The sequence below is a fragment of the Rousettus aegyptiacus genome, unplaced genomic scaffold (genome assembly GCF_014176215.1).
Source record: "Rousettus aegyptiacus isolate mRouAeg1 unplaced genomic scaffold, mRouAeg1.p scaffold_m13_p_3, whole genome shotgun sequence".
Lineage (NCBI taxonomy): Eukaryota > Metazoa > Chordata > Mammalia > Chiroptera > Pteropodidae > Rousettus > Rousettus aegyptiacus.
This window is the reverse complement of record NW_023416306.1, coordinates 33,406,913-33,417,406: the sequence shown is the minus strand read 5'-3', so window position 1 is coordinate 33,417,406 and position 10,494 is coordinate 33,406,913. Positions and strand designations below refer to the sequence as shown.

At 46.2% G+C, this 10,494-nt stretch overlaps 1 protein-coding gene across 1 annotated transcript; it reads right to left on the bottom strand.

Moving 5' to 3' along the window:
* Positions 1 to 326: 326 nt before the first annotated feature.
* On the bottom strand, positions 327 to 3,913 carry LOC107502736. Its single transcript, XM_036239512.1, has 4 exons — positions 3,839 to 3,913; positions 3,439 to 3,783; positions 2,061 to 2,251; positions 327 to 977 (listed from the first exon to the last, which is right to left on the bottom strand). Exons 1-4 carry the CDS (start codon positions 3,911 to 3,913, stop codon positions 794 to 796), a joined length of 795 nt encoding a protein of 264 aa, XP_036095405.1. The 3' UTR covers positions 327 to 793.
* Between the last annotated feature and the right edge of the window lie 6,581 nt (positions 3,914 to 10,494).

The window sequence follows — 10,494 nt, the reverse complement described above, 5'->3', positions numbered from 1 at the left end:
CCATTTCCCCAGGAAGTCCACTGCTAAGAGTTTAGCCTAAGCAAATAAGAAAACAAAGGGGCTGAGAGATATGTATGAGGGTGTTCAGTTCATTAGTTTATAAAAGAAAAAACAACTGGCAACCAACCAAATGTCATTTACTCAGGGGCTGATATTAGCCACATCGTGGAATAACATTCAGCCATCACAATGCAGGATATAGATCTAGCTATGTTGCCCCAGAGAGGTGTCCACAGTCAAAAAGCCAGGTTAGATATAGACAGGCAGATAGATACAGAGAGGGAGAATTATTATTTATTATTTATTTATTTATTTTGCTAGTTCATTTTTGTTTCCAGAAAAAAAAATTTAATAATTATTTATTACTTTTGTAATGGGGGGGGGGATGCCCTTTCCATTTGAGAAACAGAAGGACACATGCTTGGTTACCCAGAGTAAATCGGTGGGGCAGAGCACGTGCCCTCTTGCCCCGCCTGTCCCCAGAAAGAGGAACGACCATTTCCGACAGAGTTCCTGATACCATCACATGTCCTCCAGGACATTGTCCAGGGACTAATGCGTTAACAGAGTGTACACTGCTCTCAGGCTTCTCAGAAAGAAGAGCACACGGCGTCATTATTTTCCTCTTTCTCTCCGGGCATGCCAGGCTGCGTTTCGTAGTTTGATTGAAATTGTGCCATCCAGTCTGTCTCTCCACAAACAAATGGAATATTCTGAGCTTCCAGCATTTGGAGTCACACAGCTTGCATCTTTTTATGAAGAAAAATAAACACTGTGTATGGTAACAACCAAGTCATGACGGATAAAACACGTCTGCAATCCAAAAGCATTTGTGCCGCCCAGACGACAGACACACAGCAGGTGAGGACCGGCTAGACACTGACGGGGACCAGGCCACAGCATGGGAGACGTGTGGGAGCCATGTGTGGATGTGCCTTGAGGAAGGACACCCTTGTGTGGTCACGTCCCCACCGTTCCTGAAGAACAAAAGGCACATGTTGTTTATTCCAACAGTGACAATCAATAGTGGTGTCCAATTCTAAGTTCCAGTCACCACTCCAATCATTCAGGTTCACCCCTTCCCCCAGACATCCTCCAGCTGCTCTGCGGGCTAGAAGGAATAGAAAACCACTCAGACATGATTTTCCAGCTCGTTCCTTAGGATGACTGCTCAGAGGTTCTCAAAGTGTGGTCTAAGACCAGCCGCGTCCACACTGGTGGCAGCTTGTGAGAAATCTACCCCAGTCCGCTTTGCCACCGTTCACTGGTGCTTGTCCCCGCATCCCTTACGCAAGTGACCCAAGCCTAGAAGCAGGGCCAGCAGGTGAAGCAAGCAGGTCTGAACACAAACACCAACAGTAGGCAGGAGCTTCACCCTTGTAAGAAGAAGGAACCCTTCTCGTAAGGATAAGGCTGACGTAACTGCCCCTCAGCAGCGTGATCACCGGATGGGCCATTTTTGAGACTCTTGCTTTTACAAAAAGAAGTCATGAGGCTGTAGTTGTTAAAAGAGCAGTCAGCGGAAAAGGGGAGGAAGCTGTGTCAGTTTCCAGATTTTGCATAATAATCGAGAAATTACCACCCCCACCCCTCAACCCCCACCCAAAGCTGACCCAATGTTTCCTCTGAGGGGAAGGGGCAGGCGGGCCTGACTTTCTGCACCAGGATCCCAGGCTCTGAAAGCAAGGCCCTGTCCCTCCTGCTCAGTGACCGCTTCCCTCCTCCCAGGGAGTATCCTATGAAAACGTCACATTTCCTCTAAAGTGATAATCAACTGTACCAGTCTCCTTGTTATAAGCAAACGAAGGAGAAACCCAGGCAAGGGGGGAAATGTAAAATAAGATGTTAAAGAATACGATTTTCACTAGAGGCCAAAGGACCACCAACTCCCACCAGCAAGGCTATAGTTGTCTTGCATCTAAATCCCAAAGCAGGTCTGGGCTATCGGGACTTCTGGCCCGCAGAGTCAACCTGCCTCTGCCTGACAACTTACAAACCTGGAGGAAACACCCAACCTCAGAGTCCCAGCCTGGCATGGAGGATGTCAGGATCTCACTCACCTGTAAGTGAAGCCAGCATTTCCTGCAGAGAGGTGGATCCCCTCACAAATGGAGCAGCAGAACAAGTCACAGTTCAGTTCTTCCTCCTTCTTCATCACAGCTTCCTGTGACTTTATTTCTTCTGTGTATTCTTCTTCACTTAAAAGTGGTAGGCCAGAGCAGTTTGGGGAGACCTTTGCAACCTGTTTGCCCTAATAAACAGCAAGGGAAATAAAGCATGTGATAGAATAAACAAAGTCAAAGGAAAGGAGATGAGGACTAATATTTGTTTACCCTAGTATGTGCCATGCACTGTAATAGCTGTTTACATCCATTATCATATCAATACCCACAACAGTCTTCTGAGATAGGTATTACCCTATGTTACGAGATAATTGGAAATCAGAGAAGTTCAATGGCTTGTTCAGGAATCACACAGCAGAGGCAGGAAATCCTAATATGCTCTCCTTTTTTTTTTCTCCTCCTCACTTGAACCTGGCTGGCCTTCTGCTTCTCTGGAATTTGAGGTCCATCCGCTATCAGGAGAAGACCGCCTGCTCTCCCTCGTCACCGGCTCGCCCACTCCCATCCAGGCTTCTGGCTTGCAGGACCATTTGTGTCTGTTTGACAAATCTCAGGAGAGAAAGCCGCTCCAGGCACAGTTCAAGCTGCAAAGCTTTTTGGAATGAAGGGTTTAAAACTCACCTTTTTTGAGTGATCCCAACTCTGAGAGACACAAATAAAAACCAGAATTCTTCAGCTGTGGTCTGTTGGAATCTCTGGACACTTTTCCCAACATATGCCACCATTTTCCTTCTAGACTTCGATGTTAAAAAGAGCCCAGAAAACCCTTTGAACCATTGTCCACGATTTGGGTTGTATGTGTGTTTACTACTTTGAAGAAATGCTTTGTGTCACGAGGTGTGCCATCAGGCTGCTAGCAGGCCTGACGGGCGCTAAGGGAGAGCCATAGACTCGTCGAACTTACATGAACCGACGTATGCACGCAGACACACGCATGGGCCGCTCTTATGCGGTACGACCACTCCAAACCAGCTGCTAACGCTCTTTGAAACAACCCTGCAAGGCGATCAACTTGACCAAAACTCAACACAAAGTCCCATTTTCTCTCTCTCATTCAGGTAGATACTCAGCCAGAATTTTAAGCAGCTACCATATTAGAATCTCTAACTGCTTTTCGGTCCAGATGGGCCCAGCACATTTTGCTCCAGAAAGAGTCACTTAGGTTACCCTTCCCACTCAGTGAAGGTGAGGCGATCGGCCTTCTCTGCCCTGGGCCCTAACAAGAGCCTCCCCTTCTAGAGCCACTTCTAAGTAGAGCAGGATGCTAGAGAGGATGCGAGAACACCTCCTGGAAGCACGGGAAGGGGGTACTGACCTGAGTTTTTGAGGTTTGCAATATTAGAGCCTCTAGGTGGGACTGGGACACAGTCAGCCGGCAGGACAGGAGTAATGGCCCTAGAGGAAAATGAGTATCTGACTGGTAAGCCCGGCTCAACACCAGGACGAGCTGGCTGGGCGGTCCTCCTAAACCAAGTGCCTGGACACAAAACCGGCAAACCTTCAGCCAAGGACACAGCTGGCTTTCCTTAGAGAACCACGAAGGCCTGCCGGGGCTTCGAGCAAAGGGCACGCCAAGGCATTGAGAGCACCAAACCCTGAAGGACAGTTTGTGTAATAACAGGCAAAGGAAAAAGATCTCCCCATTCTTTGGGTGGGGGCGCTGAGAAAGGAAGGCCCGATGTTAGGAAACACGATGTCAGGAAAACTGAACAAACCCCAGGTGGTGGGGAAACTCTGGACGTTCTATAAGGTGGGCGAGTGGGTGACTGCAGAATATTAAGGGAAGACATCACCGTGTCTATGTCCCAAGCCGGTAAGGCAGGCCATTCGGGTTACACCCAGTGCCTCCGAGTCATCCTCTAATAGAGAAAGAAAGACTGGGGTATCCCCTGTGTCTTGACTTATTCCTACTCCAAAGACAAAGTGCTTTGACTGCTTCTAGGGGAAAAGGTGTAAACTGTGGAAATGACCTCCACTGAGAGCTGCCGGATACAATACAGGATGTCTGATTAAATTTGAATTTCAGATAAATAATGAATAAGTGTGTTCCAAATATTACACTGTTGTTTATCAAAATTCAAGTTTAACTGGGCATCTTATCTTTTTGTTTAGCAAATCTGGCAACCCTAGCATCTCTTGTAAAATGTGCTGTGGGCCACTTTTAGATATATTCTTCCCATACAAGTAACAGAGCCTTCTACTTCTTCCTGTGAATCAGATATGGTCGGCCCAGGATGAGGGTGGAAATGGGAATGGATGTTTTTATCTAGTCAAGGGAAGAAGAGGATATAAAAGAACTGACACCTTAAGGAAATAAGTTTAGAGACTAAAGAGGCTCACAGAAGCTGTGGACTTGAACTACCATCCTTTGTGCCCAGCTAAGTCCTAGGGTTACTTAATGATCTCATCTGCTAAATTTTTTTAAAATCTCTTTTCTCCTCAAACTGAAATCAATAGTAACCAAGGCACAAAGTCCCATGACTAAGCTCTATAGTCACCTGCTGGCTGCCCCGGGCAATGGCTGCACACCCAGGCCCTTCCTGCTCATAGATAGCCACCTCCACTCATATTCATAGCAGAGATGACCAAAAGGGAGGAGTTGCTGACCCTCCTGGCAGAGGGCAAGCCCAGTGAACGACTTGGAGATCTCCAAGGTATCAGGGCCTGCATCCTGTGGGTAGCTGTCACTTGGAATCCTTGGGCCAGACCCAATGTGCCAGCAAATTTAACTTTTTTTTTGAGCAACAACATGTTCATAACCAACAGGAAGCAAGGACCAGTCGAAGAGCCTGCCTGAGTCTGAGTCTGTGCAAAGCCAACTGGAAATACCAGCCTGGTGAGTCCAGTCCCACCAAATACGTACCTCCAGGCCCAGGCCGGTTCCAGGGCCATTCACAGCTGCAGACCACCACCAGCCTGTTCACTCCTCCTGAAGCACCCCAACCTACCCACCTCTCCTGAGTCCCAGAAAAGGAAGAGAAGCCTTAGGTTTGAAGTTAGTTTAAGGAGCACCTATCTGCTCTGAGCCGCTTCCTGGTTTTTGGGGCAGCACTTCTCTAGTGTGTTGAGGTGAGGAGCAGAGAGACGAAAATGACCAAGTGTTTCTTTAGTTGATTGGGTCCCGACTTAATACTTTTTCAGTTGGTGGCCTCTGCTTCTCAGGCTAAGAGTTAAGGACAAGACTGAGCCCAGCTGTAAGCCTCCCTGTTGGCTGCCGCGGCTTTTCCATATCACACCGAGGGGCTGTTGGTACCCTCTGGAGGTAGGTGTTTCAAAAGGCACATGTCTGGGTCCTTCAGAGGGCCCCGTAGAGTCCTCCTCATGGCACACTTTCCGATGGTCTCTCTAGTGTCCTCAGCTCGTGTCGCCAGCATACATCCCAAGGACCTCGGGTAGGATAGGCCTACCCGCTGGACAGTGACCTTGAATGGGACACTTATAACCATCTCCAGCCCAGCTGCTTCCACAGCTCTGTTGCTGGGCCCATCAACCCTCATGCATCCCTGTCTCATCTTTCCTTTTCGGTCCTTTGTCTCAGGGAATTTTATTCATCAGTAAGCCCATATGCATCACAGGCATGGGTATGACCACACTTGATAAAATAGCCAGAAAACTCCGCCCTTCTAACATTCAAAGTTAAAACGGCCAGGATCACTCCAACAAAATAGAACATTGTAGTAGATTCAAAAATCAAGGAAAATAACATGTGGCTGAGAGTACTATGGAGCTGTGTAATTCTCTCCTAAGAATGTCTACATGTTGTGAACAGCGTCATGCAAACATGGACACCAAAAACAGCTGAACTATTTGGGCCCAGCTGAATCACACAATTTCCCAGACCACCTGGCAGTCATAAAGGACAGGACCAGTGGCTTCACAATCTTATCTAGTATGCGTTCATCTCTTTCTGCCCAAAACTGAAACCAAACTGTTATTCCATGCTGAGTATTAATCACATAGAAAGCCTGAAAACTCAACCCGTTTTGCACAATGTGACTTTTTTAACTGAGGAAAATGTATTTTCCCGATTCTCATACTCTCATAACTCAAAAGGAGATTAAAATAAACTATCCGTACATCCTCGAAGCTGAAGCCGAACATGAAAACATTTAGCTCAAGCAATAGGAAAGGTGATTAGTGCTGTTCATTAAAGGAGTCATGTCACAGGTTCCTGAGCTGCATACAGAACTCACCACACGGTGGCTGGGAGGCTGGTTTTGCTTCTTCTTACTCCTCCCCTTCTTTTTCTCCAGTTCCCTCCTCTGGCTTAGTTTTCTATTGCTGCAAATTTAGCAGATTAAAATTACTACGAGCTTGGCAGGTTAAAACAGCACAAGTGTATTACCTCATTGTATCTTTCAGTCAGAAGTCTGGCCACAGTGTGGCTCAGCTGGTTCTCTGTGTTGGCTGAAACCACACAGGGCTAAAATCGGGGCAACGGTGGGGCTGGGAGGCTCTGGGCATGAACTCACTTCCGAGTTCATTTACGTTGTTGGCAGAATTCCCTTCCGTGGAGGACTGAAGCCCCACTTCCTTGCTTTGGGTCAGCGTCGTTCCCAGCTCCTAGTGCTGCCACATTCCGTGGCTCTCGGCTTCCATCCTCCACCTCCAAAGCCAGCAACAGTGCTTCGAATCTTTGACCTCTTTCTGCCTCATTTTTCTGACTGGAACATCTGCCTTCCTCTTTTACTTTTAAGGGTTCATGTGATTACACTGGGCTCACCTGGGTAATCCAGGATGTCTCTATCTTACCATCAGCAACCTGGTAACCTTCATGCCCTCTGCAAAGTCCCTTCAGCAGTACCTAGATGAGGGGATAGGAATCTTGCGGGGACAGCTCGGGAATTCTGCCTACCACATTCTCCTTCCCTTCCCGTTTACTAACTTGATTTTTAGTTTAATTTTCTTTGCATAGATGGAGATCCAAGCAATTTTAATACAGATTTCACTTTCCCTCTACTCTTCTGGTTTGAGGGGAATTTGAGTGGCAGCGTCTGGGGCATGGCAGAGCAGCACCGGCATCGCCACCACCAAGTGAGGGCTTGGGCCTCGGCGCAGCGTACTAAAGGGATGACCTGAAAACGTCACCTTCATCTGCCTGAGGCTTGTTTGTCCCGGTGGTAAAATGGAGATGATGATACACCACTTACAGAGTGGTTTTCATGATTTAATGAGGTCGTGAGGTATTTGGAAATGCTTTGTAACTCTAAATTGCTTCGTACATGTGCGCTACACAGACGTGCACACAAAAACTTGATTCGGTTCAAACGTCGCCGCTTTTGTGAATTCTGCGTAATTAAGTTAATGTGATTAATCAGCTAAAATACCTTCCATTTATACATATAATAAAAACCAGAGCAACCTATCTAATACATGTTTTAACAGATAAAATTGGGCCAAATCACTGAATCACAGAGCTAAGGGGCATTAGGATCTTTCTATTCAAAATTTTCACTTTTTCGACTACGAAGCTGAATTCCAAGGAAATGCACTATGTGCCATGGGTTTGACCCGGGTGAGTGAGCAGACAAGCTGGCTCCCAGCTCAGTTCCCTCCACGTCCCCAGGCTGACTCTCCTTAAGGAGTCATTGGCAAATTCCAAATTCGTTAACCGGGAATTTGTTTGCAATTCTGGGAGAAGGAAAGTTATTTGTTGACTTCTATAAGTCCTGCTAGCCTCAGAGGACTTTATTCTGTGACGGTATTAATGTAGCTTAAAATCCTTAGTTGAAATGAAATTTCAAGATCCATAGTTTGCAAGTGCTTATTAAATGTAATGTCTTAGACGCAGCAGAGACGCTGGTGTGTACCATGGGCCGTTTCTGCTTCTGGGCTCCTGGAGCAGCAGGCGCTGGCTCAGAGGGACGGCAGTTCCTGATTCTCAGGGCCCCTAGTGGGCTTGTTCCCCAGAAGCGGCTGGCAGACAGAGGGAACTGAGAGTCAGATACAAACTCATCCCCAGAAGGGGGTTGAGAGCAAGTCTGCAAAACCCAATTGGTTATTGGATCTGAAAATGAAATCAGGGGTTTATACCCTTCCAATCATCTTTTCTCTTTCCAAAACATGAAGCTAATCACGTCACTTACTCGTTAAAAACCCAAATGTAGTTTCGCACTGACCTCCAGATACAGACTGTTTAGCACAGTTCCCCATCCTTTGTGACCAGACCCCCACTTCTTTCCTCGCCCACCCACCTCCAGCCTCTGCTCATCTTGGTCCCTCTGCCTGGCATACCCACCCCCCTTGCCCACTGCCCCTGCCTGCAACTCCCCTCTTCACGTTTCAAAATCCCTAGCATTCTAGGATCCGGCTGCTCCCTCATCATCGCGCCCTGCCGGAGGCCCGCTGCGGGACTCGCCGTCAGTTCCCTGGTGCCCCCTTGGCATTTCCCCATTCTCCTGGCACCGTTCTATCTCACGTCATCATCGCTTACTGCAGCCAGGCCTAGCTCCTCCATGGGACTCCAAGTTCCTGGAGGATAAGGGCCCACGTCTTACTCACTTTTGCGGCCCTTCCACCTGCTCTGGCGCCAGGCACATTTGTACGTAATAAAAGTTGGGCAAACGAGTGGACGAACGCTCTCAATTAAAAGCTGCTAAGGTCGTAAATTCTTCCGTGTCTCAAATCCAAGGGCAGCTGGAATTTCTACTCCAAGAACAGAACAACTAAATCACTGAGGCATTAGGAAAGGGAACATTTTTTGATAGATCTGCGAACAATAGAAAGTATAACTTCTAAACAACAAAAAGGAACATAAAACGTAAAGCTTTGAAAAAGAAAAAAAAAAAAGTCCCGAGGTATTTTGCTAGAATCCTGAAAAATAATCAAAATCTTAACCAGTATTTGGGCAATAACCCAACATTTTGTGCCTTTCAAAATACAAAATGTACCAACATAACCGAGGACCAATGATCAGACAAACCGTGTCACTGAAAAATCCATTATCAAATCCCATTTGCCCAAATTTCTCATTTCACCAGAGCTATCATCTTACTGCTCTCCTATGCCGCAACTTAAAAGCCTCATTATTAGGCACAGGGAGTGCATATTTGGATGAGTAGTGTGTTTGCAATTATATTTTAAGGTGCTTCCCAAAGCTCTAAAGTCAAAGCTATAAATAGCAAGATGGGCGATGTAATTGTCAACAGAATATGAAACATCTGAAATTAGAGTCAGTTCTGCTCAGCCTTAAAGGGTGTGCCAGCAGAGCATAAACATCAGAAAGGATCTGATGAGGGAGTTCAAGAGCAGATACAGAAAGCTGGGTGGCCTCAGGCAAGTTGCTGAACCTCTGTTGGACTGACTTTCTTCATCTAAAAAAGGATGGGACTCAATAACCTCTGAGAGCCTTTTTAGCACTGAAGAGTCCACAGAAGGCCAGAAAAATTCTGAAATACCAAGTAGAATATGAAATGGAATCAAATGCACCACCACCCATGGAGTTATACTATTTATTGAGCTGTTATTTTGTGCCAGGCTTTGTGCCTGACACTTTACAAGTTTGGATCTTTATAACCTCACAAGTTGTGACAGTAATATGTAGTGAATTAATTAAACGGACATTAAATCCTCCAACCAATACAAACTAATTCCAAATTAGAAAAGTAGACCCATGAAGGGTGTCCTCTGTCCCTTCGAATAAAGTCAGATAATTTGAAAGAATCCACACTTAATAAGATTCCAGGGCTCTCAAGCTGGGACAACAGAACAAGCCTACTGTGGAACGGGAGAACATATGGGTGGTGCTGATAACACGGGAGGTAAATGATTAAAACCATCATTTGAAAGCCCTGCCTTACACCTCTGCGTGTTACGTCTGTCCCTTGTACCCCCAGACAGGTAGCTTTGACATAAGACGGAGACTATTTAAATATTAATATACCAAAAAACTGAAGGAAAAGTCTTGCTCTGCTATGTCTAGCTTTTACACGTTTGTCTTCTAGCATGAACCTGTAATATGACACAATTTTTGAAATAACTTTCCACGTCTCTAAACCTGTAAAAATAAGTTTCATTGTTGTTATACAAATTGGCATTTGTATACAACTCAAAACTTCAGTTCTCTGGGCATGGAGCTGGCCTGCTCTGTGAGTCACTGAGCTGTCACTGCCTTCTGATTCAGCATTTGTTTCAGCCCATTGATTCTCTTCTCTGAGCCCTTTGAGCCCTCCCATATGTGGGAGACTCTTGTTAAAAAAATTATTAAGGAAGACAGTTGAGGAGATACAAACTTTAACACTTCATGAAGAGGACAGTTTCCATTCAGAGGACTGCAAAATGGGGCTGAAGACAAGAAGATTTTATAAGAGACAGAATAAGGAACAAGGAAGAAACAAATAGAAAATATCTGATTGGCTGGGGCCATTGTGGT